Source organism: Clinocottus analis, unplaced genomic scaffold (genome assembly GCF_023055335.1).
Source record: "Clinocottus analis isolate CAN_PGR_092001 unplaced genomic scaffold, fCliAna1.0.p SCAF_16, whole genome shotgun sequence".
NCBI classification, from domain to species: Eukaryota; Metazoa; Chordata; class Actinopteri; order Perciformes; family Cottidae; genus Clinocottus; species Clinocottus analis.
The window spans coordinates 10681666-10700435 of NW_027175887.1; the positions used below are offsets into that span (position 1 = coordinate 10681666).

An 18770-nucleotide genomic window follows, 5' to 3' on the forward strand; every position below is an offset into this window, starting at 1 on the left:
TGACGCGAGTGCTATTAAAATATCACTCCCTTTCTTAATGTTGGTAATGTAGTTGTAATTTACAGTGAATATCTTCTTCCTGTAATAGACATTTTCATCAATATTACTGTTGTCATTTCATTTTCTCTCTCTGTTCATGCTGTTGTAGGCAGTTTCTGTGGAGCTTCAGACTTCCTGGTGAAGCCCAGAAGATTGATCGTATGATGGAGGCGTTCGCCTCCAGGTACTGCCAATGCAATCTCGGCGTTTTCCAGTCCACAGGTACCACACCCACACACACACACACACGCACACACACACGTACACACTCACTGCAGCAGACATATGAGTCAGACTCTGCTAGACAGTCCAGGACAGATAATATTGGCCAGCCAGACCACCTCGGCCTCAGATCAATGTTTCTGAGTGTCTGTTTTACCCTAGTAGACATCTGGACCTGTTTGGGCCGTATAAATCTTTTTTTTTTTTATAGCGAAAGCCATTGTGATCTTTATAAATCTGAATGTCACCATAACGCAAGAGATTTTTCCTCAAATATTGGAAAATTTTAGCAATTTAGTTTATTTCATAAAGCCCCAAATCAAAAAATTTGCCTTAGAAGGCTTTACAACCGTACACATCAGAGCCCTCTCCGACGACATCGTGTAGATATCTGCTTTCAGGGGATCTTGAACGGACCAACACTCTGTTTACTCCTGTTTTCAACTTCCTCACTGATCACGGAGAGATCGCTATTTGTGTCTCCAGCAGTGATGATTAAATCGATCGCGGGTCAATAGTGGTCATTAGCGCTCCCTCGGCCCCTCGCACTACGTCTTCTGCTCCCGTGTTAACAGAGCGAGTGTTGAGGAGGACGCAGGTGACAGCTCAGGTCATGAATATTGATGTGGTGCAGTGGTGACACACCCAGACTTAGTTATTGGTCATCTTTCAGGACCGGTGCGCTCAGGGTCGTAAATTACAGCGCAGGGCATGTTGACCGGGGCAGTTAGTGTGTGGATGGATGAGGGGGAGGTTAGCAGGAGTTATGATGTGGACTCACAAGATCAGTGGATTTGTACGTGGCCTTGGAGGGCTCCACGAGTCTGTGTTCCCCAGAATGTGGCGCTATTTGTTGATTGAACTCTTTTATTAGACAGACCTATATTTTTGTGGTGAGCAAATCCGTTAATGGATTGCTTTCTAATTTATCACAAATCATGTGTGCCGTCATCTTCATACCATTTTCATAATTCCACTGTCCACATTCCACTTATTCACATTTGAATGAACGTGTTTGAAATGTAATTTATAACCAAGTGCGTATTCTCAGTAAAGTCTTTATAATATTATATAAATAATCTAAGATAGACAGAGTGACAAAAGTTAAAATAATGTTCACACAAATTCATAAACTCCAAGCACAGTAACGTGTACCAACACATATGAGTCGTGGGCTTGTGCTGTATCTTATGTCTCCAAGTGACGCTGTGTAATTACCTCCACAGACACCTGCTATGTCCTATCATTTGCCATCATTATGCTGAACACAAGTCTGCACAATCCCAACGTCAGAGACAAGCCCCCCGTCGAGCGCTTCATCTCCATGAACAGAGGGATCAATGAGGGAGGAGACCTCCCGGAGGAGCTACTCAGGGTGAGAGCTTTGCCTTTATTAGTTCGTTAGGGATGACAAATGAATCCAGTGTGGTGCGCACAGAGAAAGAAACCTACATAGGAAGTTCTCCATCGTGCAAAGCAGAGAGTCGCGCTTCTCTAATTGAGATGTTGCAGCTCAGCACAATTAGAGCTTCTCTCCAGATACTGATGCTAGTGTTGGCTGACATCTTTACCAAAGGGCCCTTGGCTTCTTTTAAGTAGAAAAAGACACTTTTTTTATAGCTCCCAGAGCCAATGAGGTATGATTCATTTTCTTTTCCATCAACAAAATAGAGTCTGTCATTGACTTGTTTAACGCACCATTAATCTGAAAGCTGGGTTGAATGGAGACAGAAGGTGTCTGGAATTGTTTCGTTTTTTTTGACGTGTCTCTCTTCTTGTTTTCTTCCTTCGTCCAGAATCTATACGACAGCATCAAAAGCGAACCCTTTAAGATCCCGGAGGATGATGGCAATGACCTGACGCACACGTTCTTTAACCCAGACAGAGAGGGCTGGCTGCTTAAATTAGGTTAGTGCAAAGCATCCCGGATGACTTTATCTGGTTACTTCCGCCCTTTTCCTCACTACAACTGTGGCCTTATTCTCACAGCCGAGCGAGAACAAGAGGGGAGGGCAGTATCACTGTTGCTCTCTCACTTCATGGTGAGGGGTCACGTTTTAGACGTAATGAACTGGAACAGAAGAGCCCACTTTTTTTTCTCATATTCATAAAAGTACCTGAATTAACATTAATGTGTTGGAACAAATGCTGAATGATACTATTTAACTAAAATCCAGAGGCATAAAACTCAGATATGGTTTGGTGTTTTACTGGAGCTGTAGTCAGATCACTACCCATCAATAAAACAGGGTTACAAAGATTTTATTTCCAATGTAATATACCACACAAGGCTAGGAACTTTAAACTTTAGTGTAAGTATTGTCTACTGCTGAAGGTGTGCACATTCTCACGGCACAATCAGATCTCCTAGAAGACCTTTTACAGTGTGTGAAAGATAGTGAAGGCATGTTCTTTGCGTATGCATCGTCTTCATCTTAATGTAGTTTAGAAAGGCACACACTCTGTAATTATTTCTTCTGTTTGAGTTTTCTGTTGGTGTGCTCGGGACTGCATGTGGTTGCATGCTTTCTCAGTGAGGTAATAGTTTTTGGTTCTATTTCTACCACATTTTTTCACCATTTGTTCCTGTTTGTTTACACATGTTTTTGATTTGGACCTCGCTCCATCGCTCTGCAGTCCACAACACATTAAAGACGTTAACGTTGAGTTTTTTTTTTCAACACTTTTAATTGTTGTAAGAGGTCGATTTATTATTCAACATAAAATGTTTAATAGCTTCGGTACTGTTTGTCAAAGGTTAAAGGTGCAAACGCACTGCAGGGGATCAGTTTTATTGCTCTGTTCGCACACACAAACACACACACACACACACACACACCTGGCTCTGACCTGCACATTCCTCACACTCTGTGTAACGTCTCTTTAGTCTCTTCAAACTTGTAAGTATGAATGTAAATAGCCCCATTGTGGCTCACAGACCTAACATGATTACATTCTAGTACGGTTCCTCCCTGGAGCCATCCCCCCCCCCGCACCAGTTCTTGCTGTAATATTTCTAATTTAACTCTCTAAAAATAAACCCTGGAGGATGTGAAGGAATAAATGCCTTTTTTAGCAAATCTTTCTCTTTGCTGAGCGGAAATTTGGCAGTGCTAATTCAATAGCCAGAGTCTATTGAAATGTAAGGAAACCCAGAGCTTTTATAATTATGTGTGGCCCATATAGACTCATGTGAAAACAGGAAGGAAACGCCGCAGCGAAAAGTGTTGTGACCGTAAGGGATGTTGGTATTGCGAGGAACTAATCAGGAATGTTGGGTCAAAGCACGCTCACAGGAAATTATCAGAAAGTTCACGTGCTCTTCATGTCTTCCCGGCTTGTGATCCATGTTGTGTGCTTGTGTTTGTTTATGTGTGTGTTTGCATTTGAATGTCTTTCTGCTCGCCTGCGTGCACACAACGTGCATGAGTCTCCCGCCAGGAGAGCTTCCTCGGTGTCAGCAAGTGGTGTTTTCCTCCAACACTGCAGTCACTGCCAGAGGCAGAATTCTGCCTTCAAACTAACGTGCAGGACGTTTGCGTTCGCTCTCTTTCTTTCTTTGCTTCTTTTGGATGCAGTTTGTTAAGTTAACATGTGAGGTGGGGAATTTCGCTCTAGGCGTTTTTAGGTGTGTGTGTGTGTGTGTGTGTGCATGCGTGTGTGTTTTGTGCTTCAATGTCTACATGTGTGTTCCTTCAGGGTTGCTTTACGTGCCATTTCAGGTTCATATCAAGTGCCGTTTCTCTTCTCCTGAGAGCCAATGTGGTTTTATCCCGTTTCCTTTTTTTAAAAAAAAATTTAAAAAATGAATAGACCGAGTCAGCAATAATTCATTAGTTGCGTGAGTCATCATTTATCAAAGCTGGAAGTTTGGAGAGATAGTGGTGCTTGATTGAAATCACATACGACTCCCATGCTATTGTTCTTCAAACTGACTCGCCTGCATTCTTCAGAAAGTGAGTTTTCTCGTTATTGCAGGTTTACAGTTGTACATTCACCCACAGCAGTATTACCTTAAAACACTGTGTTGGAAACATCGGGAAATATATATATTTGAAAATCCTGATAATAAAAGAAGCATACATAGCATACATAAAGCAAAGTTTTCAATATCAAATCTTCCTTTATGTGCAGGGTTGAACATGTAACACTTTCAATCAGACAAACATACTAACTGAGCTTTCAATGGCATGTACAGCTTATGAAGTAAAGCAAGTATGAATGTGTGTCTAATATGCACATGACATGATCATGTGATGATAAGAAGCCCTTTTTACACAGGAAATTGAATTACGGCAGTGAACACATGCAGAAACATTCGTTTAAAATGCAGTGTTTGGTCTTTTTCTCTGATTTATAGCCGACCTGAAGGAATAAGGGAGCAGCAAATATCCATACAATGCCGTTTCATAATATCTATGTAATAAGATACCGAAGAATAAGAAAACCAAATGCATGTGGGTGGGCGTCATGAGTGAATGTCACATCCCGGCTCTTTGCCCCAATGGGAGACAGTCAGTCTGTCACTGTGGCCTTTGTGTGACTTCCTGTCTCCTGTTCCTCTTCCTGTCAGGGGGCCGAGTGAAAACCTGGAAGAGAAGGTGGTTCATCTTGACGGACAACTGCCTCTACTACTTTGAATACACAACAGTGAGTGTCACACTAAGATGATGTTTTGCTCAGTAAAGGGCCGCTTTGCAAGCACCTGCTGGTTTCTGTGTGTGTTTGTGTGTCTACAGATGAAGAAAACATGCTTTATTAAGTCTGATATCAAATCCAGTTGGGGGGACGATTCGTGAATTTAAGGCCATAACAAATGATATAATAAGAAATATGGCCGTATTCCTTTTCTTTATTATTGCTTGTGTGACTCTCCGTGTCAGTCTCTGTGAGAATAAGTTTAAATGTGTGTCGTTGAAGACTTTTCTCATTGCCTCTGTGTCCCTGCTCGCTGCTGCATCAGCACTGTTCTCTCTCCAGCCTGGTATTATCCTTCAGGACACTCTCATTATGTCCCGTCCTCTGGTCTGACTCCTCCACACACACACACACACACACACACATTATCTGCTCCGTTAAAGAGCAGTGAGGACGAGAGGATTTCCATGCTAGCAAAACACATCGCAGCGGATTTATCCTCTTTTCTTGACCTCTCACCCTCTACGTTCCTCTGTCCTTTTTCTTCCTGTCGGTTTCTTCCCTTCTTTTTATATGATTCATAAATGCACTGTTCTCTTTGTGCATGTATCTTGCTTTGCGACCAGACTCTCCTTGCATTTACTCAGTTGTTTTTCTCCCTCCTCTCATGTTTCTCCTTCAGGACAAGGAGCCTCGTGGGATCATCCCGCTGGAGAATCTCAGCATCAGGGAGGTGGAGGAGCCAAGGAAACCTGTGAGTGTTGCCTCATTAGAGATCTCACCCTTAGATCATACGTCATGCATGTTTTTGTTAGACATTTTACATTCTAAGTCCATTTCTTGGTCAGGTATGCAGAACAGATCTCACAGTAGCACACAGTTGATGCCCTACTCTCTCTCTCTCGCTCTCTCTCTCTCTCTTTCTCTCTCTCTCTCTCCGTTCCCCAGAACTGTTTTGAGCTCTATAACCCTAATCACAAGGGCCAGGTGATCAAGGCCTGCAAGACGGAGGCAGATGGGCGTGTTGTCGAGGGAAACCATGTGGTGTACAGGATATCAGCTCCCACGCCAGAAGAGAAGGAGGAGTGGATTAAATCCATCAAGTAAGACTTTTCACAAGGACACCTAAAGCCAAATAGTTTGGCATCTTGGGAAACAGTAAATCACCTCGTAAAGCCATGATCTGTTGATATACTTCACTGTTGTACGAATTAAACAACAACGACAAAGTGAGTTAATAAGTCTGCTTTAGAGGCGCTGGTATGCAGATTGTGTTCGACTCCATATGCTAAACTAACCTCAGCTGACCTGCTGCTGGGTAATAGTTACCGTACAGACGGAAGGGAATCAAGCTTTTCATCTCTTGTTCGGTTTTAGATCCCAAAAATGTTTTTGCCTTGAATGTCCTACTACTCCTTTATGAGCCTAACTGGGTGGTTGGTTAACAATCAATAATGATTATCATACTAAATATATTATTTATCTACATAAACTCATAGAAAGTCTGGCTCATTGACTAGAAAAGACAGAGGACATATACCGACGTGAGTTATAAAAACACCTTTCTATATTGAGGTCCTCATTAAAATATTTGACTCAAATAGTATAACCGCCATCAAAAGTATGTTTTCTGTCCGTCACATACAATACATACTGCTGCTTTCAGTAATAATAACCTTGTTGCCTGTCAGCGACCTAAATGTTGCTCTCTAATCACCTGCGTAGAAGATGGTGCAATGTCAAAGAGAGTTTGCTCAGCAGAACGCTTGTATACTGTAATATAGTGCAATCCCCCCACCTCCGCCATACTCTGAGTATTCACTGGGGAAATGATGGGGGATTAGTCACTGCTATGAGCATCCCAGGGGTGAGCCAGCAAACCCAGTAAACCTATCCAGGAGAGGGAGCTCCAAACTGGGCTGACGTACTCGGAGCCACGGAGGCTAACGAGCTTGTGCTTCACTAGAGGGGTCCAAGAGGATGCGGGGTCTGGGTAGATAAAAGGAGTTTTATGCAAATGCTGATTCCCCTCTGCTAAAGTCGAGATGATCACAGTGGCGACGTTGGATCTTCTTATATTGAGTCACGAACACACAGACCGAGATGATGGTGGAGCAACTGGGTCAATGGAGAAAGCAGATTCAGTAGACTGTGATCTCAGACAGATTACATTTTTATGTTTTAAATTAGATGTATCAGGTTTTACATATTGTTAAGGACAGAAATGGAGGGAATGTTATTTTTGAATTAGTCACAGCGGCCGTGCTTGGATTTGCTCACCCTACAGTGGAGCTTTTGTTTCACGAAATTGGGTTGTGCGAAATGACAATGAGCAGAATGAAAGAGCAGGATAGTCATCGCATACAGATGCATTCTTCAGCCCGTGCCGTTGCAAAGGGAATCAGAGATATCCGCAGTGGGGGGTTGAGCCTCTTCTTGCTTTGTGCTGGTGCTAACAGGATTTAGCAGCCGTGAAACTGGGCTCCTCAGTAGAGCCTGAATGGCTTCCTGATTCACTCGCTCTCATTGTGCGCTGCCTTTCCATCCTTCTGAAAGAAAAGGGGGGGGAGTGAGAGAATGCAGAAGAGTCATTAATCTTGAGTACATTTGTTCGCCATGCTTCAGACCTTTAAACCTGCAGAGTGGCAAGAAGGAAAATGTGTGATTGTGTATTTTACTACGAGTTTACAACAAACCAGAGTACCAAGAAAAAACTTGGGAGAAGGGGAGGGGGCGGGGGGGGGGGGGGGGGGTTCCTCTTCAGAAACCATGGAAACCAAACTAGGTCACTGCACAAACTTTTTATTTTTTTTATCTAGTTAAGGCAGGGGTTTGTATAAATGTGCCTACATTTCCATATCAAAGATGCTGGAGACACTCCTCTCATGTGGCCTTATTATTTATTTCATCACTGTCCTTTGATTGGCTTCTTCTCCAGGGCCAGCATCAGCAGAGACCCCTTCTACGACATGCTGGCCACCAGGAAGAGACGCATCGCCAACAAGAAGTAAAGAGAGAGAGTCTCCTCAACCCTCCGGCTGCTCCATCTTTCTCTCCTTCCGTTCATAAACACATGAACTACACACACACACACACACAGAAAAGGCTGTCAAACCCCCGAAAACACTTCAACCCTGAATACGAACTTTGATTCCTCTTCTGGACGTTCCACAAGTCATGTGCACTTGTCGTGAAGACATCGCACACTAATGAGGGGACACATCTGTGGCCGATTGTTTCCCCTCCATCTCATGAACACTCCCTACCTCTCCCTCTCATGGTCATGACTCGTTTCTACATAGCCCTAAAGCACAACTGCCATGTTTCAGGTGCACATGCATGCATGCATGTGGGTTATTATAGACCTGTGTGTGTGTGTGTGTGTGTGTGTGTGTGTGTGTGTGTGTGTGTGTGCGTGTGCGTGTGCGTGCGTGTGTGTGCGTGTGCGTGCATGCTATACAAGCTCTCCCTCCACTGTGCTTTATGTAGAAGTCCTAATTCAAAGTCAGAGTTCAGATGGATGGTCCGGCCGGTAAAACATGAGGGACGTTTGGAGAATGAAGAATGGGAAGAGGAGACAAGTGGACATATTTGGCGAGTAGATCAGTGATCAGTGCAGCATAAGCTCCCCTGGACCGTGTCGTCATCTCACTCTGGTGCTGAATTCTTCTCTCTGGGTGCCATGGCTGAAGCCCTGCTCAAAGTGACCTCAGAAAACAGTGCTGGCTTACATTTCGGTTCCTGACATCGCGTTACAGTCTGGAGTCAGCTGGGCTGATTTTACTCATTTGTGTGGAGCAGAGAATTTTTAAAATGTGCATACTTTTTTATTTTAGTTGCATAGAAAATGAGCTTTTGCCCGGGCTTGAGATGTTACTTGCTTATTGGACTTGAAGTTGTAATCCTTAAGATGTCAGTACTAGTTGATTTGGTGACACAACCGTGATTAAAGATGGCAACAGCGAGTGTGGTTTAATACCACTCAACATGCACTCCTTTGGAAACCAGTTTGTTACCGAGGAGCAATTAGTGTGTCTGTTTACAGTGCAGCCGAACAACTCACATGAAGAAGACAATAACTGTAATCTGATTTGCGTCTGCAGCTAACTATTCACTGTGGGTGTGCCTTCTTGTTCCATTGCTCCCTTGTAAAAATGAAAAAAAGAGGAGAGTGCACAGTAAACAATATGGCTAATATCCATGGGACACAATTCAATACAATAATGCTGGATCACATGCATACATGTTTTCCTGTAAACCCCTGGTGAATGTGGATAAAGAAGGGGAATGGCAGACCCCGCCACTACCAATAAAAAGTAATAATAAGAGAGATATTTCCCGAATGTGGATAGTTATATATACATATATATATTGGCTGTTGCAGATTGAATGCTGACCAGAAATATAGCGAGAATGGGGTTAATTTAATGAAATCTTAGGGATTTCAACTTTAAAAAGTCTACTGGGTAGGTTTTATTTATGTCTGTGCAATGGCCCAATGGGGTACCAGTCCAATTAAGCTTTTATTTCTCTTGCCTGTGGCCTATGTCAGTGAAGGTCGATGTATTGTTGTGATCCTGTTTGCATTTGGTTCGTAATCCTAAAAAATCCTTGCTTGCTTTTGTGTTCCTCTTTAGAAAAAAAAGCATATAATTATAACCAACTATAATTTTTGTATTTATTTTCATTTGTGAAATGGTTTAATACTACCTGTAAATGTTAAACAACGTATGCTTAAGTTATGTATGTGTGTGTGTGTGTGTGTGTGTGTATATATAATGTATAGGTTTTCTGGTCTCTTGGTTGTATGCACACTCTGTGTAACATGTTTGAGCCTACAGGCAGACGTATGCGTCAGCGGAAGTTTGGGGTCTTCTTTACAAAAGCCTTAAACATAATCATAAAAAAACATATTGATGATGAGGATGTTGATGATATTGGTCGATAACTGGGACGATGCTCTTTAAAAAGCCATGACTGACGAGTGAGAAAGATGGTTGTATTTATGATGATGATAAAGATTATAGTGAAAATGATGTTTGATGTTAATGATGATGATAACGATACTATCAATGATGATGTCAAAAACTATAAACAACAGTAGTTTTCTATGTGATTGTAAAATTAAAATAAAAGCCTTGAGGTCAGGGCAGAATATTATCTTCTACTGCCCTGTGTGGGCTTATAGTTACATGAACTTTTATATTCTATGTAAAAGCTATCGGTCACGTTGTACATTACGTGTATCCATATAAAATATGCATAAAGCTTACAGCAGATGTATGGTGTATTTATTATTCATGCTTGTCTTGGCCTACTTATTTGCATAATATTTAAGCTATCATCAATGACTTCTACAGATATTTCTCACAAGGTGATGAGCTCTCTGAAGGTATAACATTTGTCACTACAGCGAGAATGTTTGTTTGTGTCCCGGGCAATCTGCTGGTGCTCCTATTTAGCTCGAGAGAAAAGCAAAGTGTGCTCTCAAAGTACTTTTAAAACGCCCTTTGGTAGGCTGAGCCTTTGGTAGGCTGAGCCTTTGGTAGGCTGAGCCTTCGGTAGGCTGAGCCTTTGGTAGTCTGACCCTTTGGTAGGCTGAGCCTTCGGTAGGCTGAGCATTCCCTTACTGCCTTACCACCCTGAACACATCCGAGCTCGTCTGGTCTCAAAAGTTAAGCAGGGTTGGGCCTGGTCAGTACTTGGATGGGAGACTGCCTGGGGATACCAGGTGCTGTAAGCATTAATTTTTTAGAAAACACAGGCTTATTTTCTCACCTCCTTTTTGACCAGCAGAACAACAGTGTCACATCATTCAACCCGGTAGAATAAACTGTAGATTGGTGTAATAGAAGAAGAAAAAAGAAAACATGTTGACTCCCTAAGAGAAATCTGACCGGGATATATATATATATATATATATATATATATATATATATATATATATATATATATATATATATATATATATATATATATTAATATGAATAGGAATATGACTGGGCAGAGAGCGCCTTCTACTGGTTCCTTTCTTCATTTAATTTGTAGACAAGCCATAGTTAATTGTAATGATAAGGCACATATATGAAGACCAATACCATAGAGCACACCTGCATCCTGTTTAAGCTCTGATTAGGTGATCTAATTGGTTTCAGGTGTTTTCACAGGTGCATTCTGGGTGCAAGTGATTGACGAGCATTCAGAACACACACAGGATTTTGGGTGTAAATATGTGTACTATTTAAATCACCTCATATTTGTTTGCAAGACGTGTTTTAAAATATGAAACTTTGTGTAAAGCAGACAATTTGCGTTTGGTTTGGTGGTTCACTAACTGTACTACGGATAAGTCTTCCAGTGTGTATGTCTTGACAATTACAACAACACTATATTCTTTTGAGTAATGTTTGTGTTTAATACAACAAAAAAAGACATTGTCTTCAGAATTATACAATGATGATTTGCAATGTCTGAGATTCTAAATGTTTATAAAAAAAAACAAGGCAGTATAATACATCTCGACCACCAACTGGCGCTACTGGACCAACTGAAGATACACAAGTACTTTTGAATACTTACATTTAACTTCTGTGTGACAGTAAATACTGTGGAGAATCTCACATTGTTCTCTGTTTTGCCAGAGGAATTGTAAACAAACTGACCGCTGAAGAGAAAACATCCCTCCAAAGAATAAAAGATAAAGACTCTGCCTCCTAGTGGATACATGTAGAATGACTGTGTGATGACGTTTTATTTTTTTACAGATCTTTACCTCACTTCTCATCATTTATTTATACTGTATTGTCCATCGGCTGCACATATATGAAAACCTTCATCAAATCTTATAGTTAATTTAAGATATGAGAGACAAAACAGCATCTATAGATACAATGCAGAGATGCTTGTTGACAGGACCTTCCTTTCAGGGCCGCCACCTGCTATCCGATGGTTGTTTAGAGTGTCCTTTCATTGCATCACACAAGACAGTCTCTGCCTTCAGGAGAAACAGTTCGGTCGGCCTCATGTTTGTTTTGGGGCTAGCTTTTTGCTGTGTGCACGTCCTTAAGCAGAAGGAGCATTTATAAATTGATTATAGATAGATATCCACACAAAAAAACAGCTATGAGGCACTGTAAATACACGGATAACATACAGAACATTGTTTATTTTATTCTTTAAGATGAAATTCAAAAGGTAATTTGAACTTTTTGAATAACACCATGAAAAAAAAACCTGTAACAAACTCCCAATAAGCGTGTGAGACTGACGATATGTCCAAAGTCTTCCATCACCGTTAGAGCTGCACACATGTTTCTCCCTAAAAAACAGTCCAGCTCAGTTCTGAAATATCTCAGTATCTTCTCTTTGGAAGGAAACTCACTTGGCCGTGTCACCCCAGTAGCTCCAGTGACCCCTTAGTCACCTTGAGGTGACCTCCGCGGTGGTGAGAAGGCCCCTCAGCAGGGCGAGGAGGAGACGTGGTCGTAGTCGGGGCATTTGAGGAGAGCAGGGTAGCTGGCGTTCATCTGGAGCGAAGCTTCACTGGAGATGTCCGAGGGACTTCGCCCACGCGGCCACACCTCCGGGTGGAGGAACTGGCTCGAGTGGTCGGAGCAGTTGCTGAGACGAGGCCGGTAGAAACTGGGGTGGCGGGGCTGGTAGATCGCCTCTGCTGAGTAGCGCTTCATGAACAGGTAGACGGACATGACGCCTGCGCTCTGCGGCGGACAGAATGACATCAACATATATGGAAATGTATAATGGGGGCAGAAGTGCAGAAGAAAGCGATTCACTAAATAAACAATTCCACAGCGAACAGCTATTAAAATGGTTTGCTAATGTATTCAGTGATGACTTCAGTTTTTAATAATTTTCAAAGTGATTACCCAAAGTGTTACTTTATATACCTGATACCACAAATAATGAGTGGTTATTATTTATATTACTACTGACATTAAAGCTATGTGTTGTGTGGTGTTGCAGTTTCCTTCTGCGACCACTGAAGGGCAGTAAACCCTCATGAATCTTATAACACTCACTTCTGTCATATTCATCTGTTATCCATCTCCTCTCAGGTTATGTCTGCCTTGTTTCCACAAAATATTTAGTAGAATCAACTTTAAACTGGTTTCAGCTGGTTCACTTCCTGTCCTTGTGTGGTGTGAAACCTGCCTATAAGTGCTGTTACTCTATAGTCCATACTGAGTGTGAAGGCAGATATAAAACTATATTAAGACTTTTAATTAACAGATGTATTGATTGAATTAGACTGTAGGTCAAATGGACACTAGTAAAAGGTTTTTTATGGGGATTAAATGCTCATTCACAGATAAACCTGTAGGAAAATTACATTTTAGGATTAAAAGTTTCTGCTACAAACTTCAGGACATGAGCACATTTTTTTGGATGCAAATAGAAATTATAAGAAGCAACTTATGCATTAATTTAGTTTTGTTTTTCCTTTTAGTTACACTACAGAATGTCATGCGTTGTGTCATATTTTGGTGTCCCTGTGTAAATAAACTTTGACTGATTTGACTACTCCATTGAATGCTGCATGTTTTGTGTCTTTGGACAATAATGCAAATAAGTGTCCTGACTTTATTAATGAACCTTGTGTTTTGTATGTTAAGCCACAGTCACATCAGTGCTTTGTTCAGTCGCTCACCTCGGTGAGCAGGAAAGAGCTGGCAGCGAATGCAAAGGACCAGCCGTACTTGTAGGTAAAAAAAGCCTCACTGCTCCTGGTCCTGTTTAGCATTTCATCATTTATACTGGAGATGTACAGCACCAGACCCACAACCAAAGCCAGACCTGAGGGACAGAGACAATCAGGGTTGGATTAAAAAAAAAAAAAAAACAAGAAGGGGGAGCGGACAGAAACAGGATGAGAAGAGATAAGATCAGTGTACCCGAGAGGATGAAGAAGATCCCGGATACAAACGCCAGGATGGAGCGGTGAGGCCGGACGTGGCCGATGTTGTTGAGGACGAAGCCGATGAACATGAAGAAGAGGCTGACCAGGGGGAACGGAGTGGCTGAGCGGATCATCTCTGAGGAGAGAACAAAAGCTGCTGTTTTCACACTTGCGTGTAAAAACAGAAAGAGGCCGATAGACCTGAGAGTATCAACGTGACCGTAAGGGCTGTTCTGTTGGGAGATGGAAGGAGCAATCTATCTTGAAATGAAGATGAAATGTAGACATTTAATTATCGTCTGCTCTTTTGCCCAATTTTTTTTACAATACCCATTATTACACTGGCTTGCTGGAGGGGATTTATCCTTCGCTAAAGGTTTTACTCTGAGCTGCCCTGAAGGACTTGTGAGGTGAATTGTCTGTGAGAATGTAATAAGTATTCTGGAGAGGAGCAACAACACGAGATGACTCAGACTCGTCCGCCTGGCTGCGTTCAAGTGATTTCAAAGCACAATCTTATTACGCAAGTTTTTGCCATGAAAATGCCCTCCGCCTATACATGTGAACAACCTTGAGTTATTTAGCCTGAAGTCACTCACTGAGCACGTTTACTGTGGACTCTGACGTCACCTGGACGTTCATGGGCATGATGTAGGCCACGGTGAAGCAGCGGCCAGACTCGTCACCTGAAGAGGAAGGACACAAAAACCTTGAGACGTGAAAGTATTGATGAGCTATGTCCAGCGCTCCTTTTTGAATGCGTCGCTGATGGATGACACAGACTAAGTAAAACTAAATGCCCAAAACTGTCAGACAAGACTACACTGTGGAGCTGAAAAGGGGGAACTGGGAGCAGCTGATGGTCAAAGGGGGAAACCCAGTGAGGGGCCGCTGCAAGACAGCGATTAGACACAACATTTGAGACGTCAACAGAAGGTACAGAAAGATACATCTTTTATTTACTGTGTATTAAAAGAAACCGTTTGAAATTTAGAGGCAATACAGTCATTTTCATGGACTCTGCCTGGCAACATAGCCATGGAAAATTACATGTAACCACCAATAAATCTGGCCTAATTTATTTTGCTTTACTTTGTGTATGTAAGCCAACATGGACAACGTACATCATGTATAGAAGATGTATGCGGTATTATTTATCATGTGCACATTGGATTTGAAGAAATATGGTAGTTATTTTTTCCAATATAGTTTAATTATGTATATATATATATATATATATATATATATATATATATATATATATATATATATATATATATATATATATATATATATATATATATATATATTAGAGAGACCTATGCAATGTAACATTTAGCTTGAGCTTTTGCTCTAAAGAAACATTATCATAGCAGACAGGATTCATTGAGTGAGAATCAGATCAATATAATCAACATGTAACGCAACCTGAAGCTCCAACTCCTGAACTGCCTTTCAGTGATTTATGGAGTGCTGAGAGGGATGGAACAATTATGAATATAGAAAATCAGGAAGCACACGATAGTATCATACTATTTCATCACATATTAAATGGGGCTTTGTTGGGGATCAGGTTTTAGCCTTCGTTCATCAGAGATCACCAGTTCTATAAGCAACCAGGAGGTGAAGCATCCAGCCCCAGGGTGTGCAGAGGTGTTAGACTGCGAAGGATTATTTTTGATCAGGCCGTCACTCAATGCATCCTGTATGCTCTGATGACCGAAAGCTCAACACTGAATGCTCCTTGTTTTACAGTGTGTGATTGAAAAAGGTTAGAAATACACCCTTTTTTTTTATCTCTCTGACTCTGCCACCTGCTGGCTGACGCCATGAGGATGTGTGACATCCTCCCGCCACATTTAGACGCCACACGGTACAAACGAATGAGTAACGATCATTCCACTCCAAACGGCATTACATGTATCTGTGCCGACACGGTAGTTTAACACACAATTACGTGTCAAATCACAGCAGCACAGAGAACCACACACACTCGTCACTCACCTGCCAGGAAGCAGACTCTCCAGAGGCCGGAGTGCAGCGAGGTCTTAATGTCGATGCTCTGGTTCAGCGGCATGATGACGCCCTCCTCCAGGTACAACCAGTAGTCGGTGCTGACAGCCACTCCCAGCAGCCCCAGGCCGCTGATTGCAAAGACACTGCTGAGCAACGTCAGGGCCTTCCTGCTGCACGCGCTCATGGTGACAGCAGTGGGGGTTAAAATACAAGAAAACTAACTGCAAGAAGCAATCTGGAGGAAGAGAAAGAGATAGAGTACAAGGTAGGAATGTAAAGAGAGTTTGTGTCTGTCATCAAATAGATTAATACACAATACATTAAGAAAAAAAAGAAGACAAGTAATTAAAAAAAACAACAAAGTAAATGGATGGAATACAACATGTGGAAATCATCAAATAATTTACAAAACTCAGCTTATTATTATGAATCGTTAGATTGCTAGTGTTTATTGCAGGTTAGCTTATTTTATACCAGTAGTTTTCATTTATCTTTTTTTTCAAAGTTGTATTTTAATAATCATTTCACTGTTTCAATTTCATAATTCCACCGACGTCATTATCTGAACTAAAGACAAACAGGGTCAGATATGTGATTGGCTGTTGCTCTGGTGTGAATCACATAACTGGTTTTGACTGTGATGAAAAGTGGCAATAACAAATAAAACAGTTGATCATGAAACATGTTTTTGTGTGTAGTTTTTCTTTAAATAAAAAAAACGTCCACCATTGCTGCAAAGAAGACGTAATTAACAGTTAAATGACTTTGTCTCACTGCTTCATTCATCTTTTGCTAAAACAACCAAATTCTACACACACATTCAATGTGTAATATGCAACGTGAGCGATCAATAACATCTTTGTTTGGTTGTTGGGCAGGTAAATTTAAATTTAGTCACAATATATCATAATTCAGTCCATGCCACTGCTAACGCTGTCCAACCCGCCACGAAAGAATAACAAAGTGTGAGTCAACATGTGATCCTCCAGACTGAGGGACATTGCTTTTGTTGCAGGTTCCACTGCTGTGAATACAAATGCTCACAAGTGAAATCCAAGACGCGGTTTTGACATTTTACAGCCATGAGTCGGAGCACAATCCCTCAAAAACGCTGGTTATTCATAAAATAATACCTAAATCAGGAGGAGTGGGGATTTGCCAAACTGATCACAGAGTAAAAGTGATGATTTCATTTCCATTCAGGACGCATGAATGCCCTTGAGGCAAGATCCATCTTGAGGACATACCTCCAGGAAGAGGATAATTCTAAGGGTTGTCTGGATTATGAAAATCAATTTTGGACCCCCACACACACTCGTACATGAAGTCTTTCTCTGTTCTGTTTTTACAACAAATGACATTGAAGCCGTTAAATTAAACTCTTTCAGTTGCTTTTGAAGTCCAGATATTATTCACGGCTGTGACTTTGTGATTGAGTCTCAAACCTCTTCAGCAGTATTATTCCCACTAAATACATTCGCTTTATTCACGTCCACAGTTAAGAAAAGGCCAGTTGGCAGAATTGGTCATTATAATGATAAGTATTGAATTTGATATAATCCTTGAATTGTTCACAAGTGAGCAGAGCTGCAGTTTATTTATATATATATTTTTAAAGCCATCAAACAATTTATCAAGTCATTATTAATGTGCAAACACAGTGTGCCTTGCAGGTAAAAATAGAAGTCACGACTACAGAGCCGTGTCACATGCAGATAACCTCATCAGATCTTCTACTTATTTCACTGAATCAAAACATTTTGGCTTTTCTCTTCATTCAAAGGTATGTGTCCACGCTTCTCTATTCTGTAGAACATTACCTTTCAATAAGTAAAAAGATGACTAAAAAAGAACAGAGATACTTACACATATAGTCTTTCATATAGCTTTTGTGACAACACGTCAAACTCAATATTATATTAAAATGATGCTCCCTATAGTGAACATGCATCAAGCGGTGTACCGTGTCTTGTCTCCAATATCCTTTTGTAATTATTAGCCTAATACTACACATGAATGAAAATATTAACTGTAGCTTAATTTGTATATTAGCACACAGAGAAATATAACAAGCAGAATAAAACTCACCACAACTTACCAGTGAATATTTGACACATCAGTGTGCGAGACACAGGAGTTTGAGGAAGTAATCATAATGAGACCGCAACATGCAAACACTTGTTCTTACCTGTTTTCTCTTCTCTGTCTCAACGCGATGCTTCTTGCACTCGAAGCAAATATTGTCCTGAAAGTTGTGAATTACAACCTGGAGAGAAAGACAGTCTGCCCTCTCACCGGCAACTTGGTGGAAGATTACGCGGCTCTTTGGTGGCAAACCCCTCAAGAACACTGCCCAGATAAGCCGCCAGAATCTTTGAGGAGCAAGATGATGCAGCGGTGCGTCAGTGCAACGCTCTCCAACAGAGAGAGCGAGAGGGAGAGAGAGAGAGAGAGAGAGAGAGAGAGAGAGAGAGAGAGAGAGAGAGAGGGAGAGAGGGAGGGCTCCAGTGGCTGAATGAAAATAGCGAGGGTGAGATAGAGAAATAGAAAAAAGAGAGAGCACAATTTGTCTGAAGGATTTCAGGACTACGGACAGCTCCGACAGGAAGTGTGCAGAGAAAAGAAAATACATAGTGCCTGTAGGTCAGACCTTCAAACTGAGCACTTGTATTATAGATCTGTGATAAGACAAGATTAGGGACAACGTATAGTCTACTCTCAGTAGCCACTTTATTTGGCACACTTATGCAGTCCAGTACAAAAGTGCAGCCATAAGCTCTACCTTTACAAAGATAATATGTTTTTATTGACACTGTCAGAGAGACTTTGATTGAAATTGTAGTAGTTTGCATTGTATTTGTTCGGCGTACCTATTAAAGTGGCCAGTGTGTTTGTTTAGTGTTTTTTTTTTATGAGGAATTTGTTTTGCTTTTGGCCG

General features: G+C 41.3%; 2 protein-coding genes and 1 pseudogene across 2 annotated transcripts in view; 2 read left to right on the forward strand and 1 right to left on the reverse strand.

The window, feature by feature from the left end:
* cyth3b (cytohesin 3b) overlaps nucleotides 1-10181 on the forward strand; it is a 31200-nt gene extending 21019 nt beyond the window's left edge. Inside the window, exons 7-13 of the mRNA XM_068578874.1 lie at nucleotides 149-261; nucleotides 1488-1636; nucleotides 2058-2169; nucleotides 4835-4911; nucleotides 5582-5653; nucleotides 5848-6002; nucleotides 7838-10181. Coding sequence (XP_068434975.1) covers nucleotides 149-261; nucleotides 1488-1636; nucleotides 2058-2169; nucleotides 4835-4911; nucleotides 5582-5653; nucleotides 5848-6002; nucleotides 7838-7910 — 751 coding nt within the window. The 3' untranslated portion in view covers nucleotides 7911-10181. The remainder of the gene's footprint in view (nucleotides 1-148; nucleotides 262-1487; nucleotides 1637-2057; nucleotides 2170-4834; nucleotides 4912-5581; nucleotides 5654-5847; nucleotides 6003-7837) is intronic.
* A 342-nt stretch (nucleotides 10182-10523) lies between these two features.
* LOC137787263 (5S ribosomal RNA) lies at nucleotides 10524-10642 on the forward strand (annotated as a pseudogene).
* A 654-nt stretch (nucleotides 10643-11296) lies between these two features.
* On the reverse strand, nucleotides 11297-18116 carry cacng5b (calcium channel, voltage-dependent, gamma subunit 5b). The gene is made up of 6 exons (XM_068578959.1): nucleotides 18021-18116; nucleotides 15821-16067; nucleotides 14416-14502; nucleotides 13812-13952; nucleotides 13568-13713; nucleotides 11297-12617 (listed from the first exon to the last, which is right to left on the reverse strand). The coding sequence occupies exons 2-6, from the start codon at nucleotides 16014-16016 to the stop codon at nucleotides 12357-12359; spliced, it is 831 nt and encodes a 276-aa protein (XP_068435060.1). The 5' UTR covers nucleotides 16017-16067; nucleotides 18021-18116; the 3' UTR covers nucleotides 11297-12356.
* Nucleotides 18117-18770: the final 654 nt, after the last annotated feature.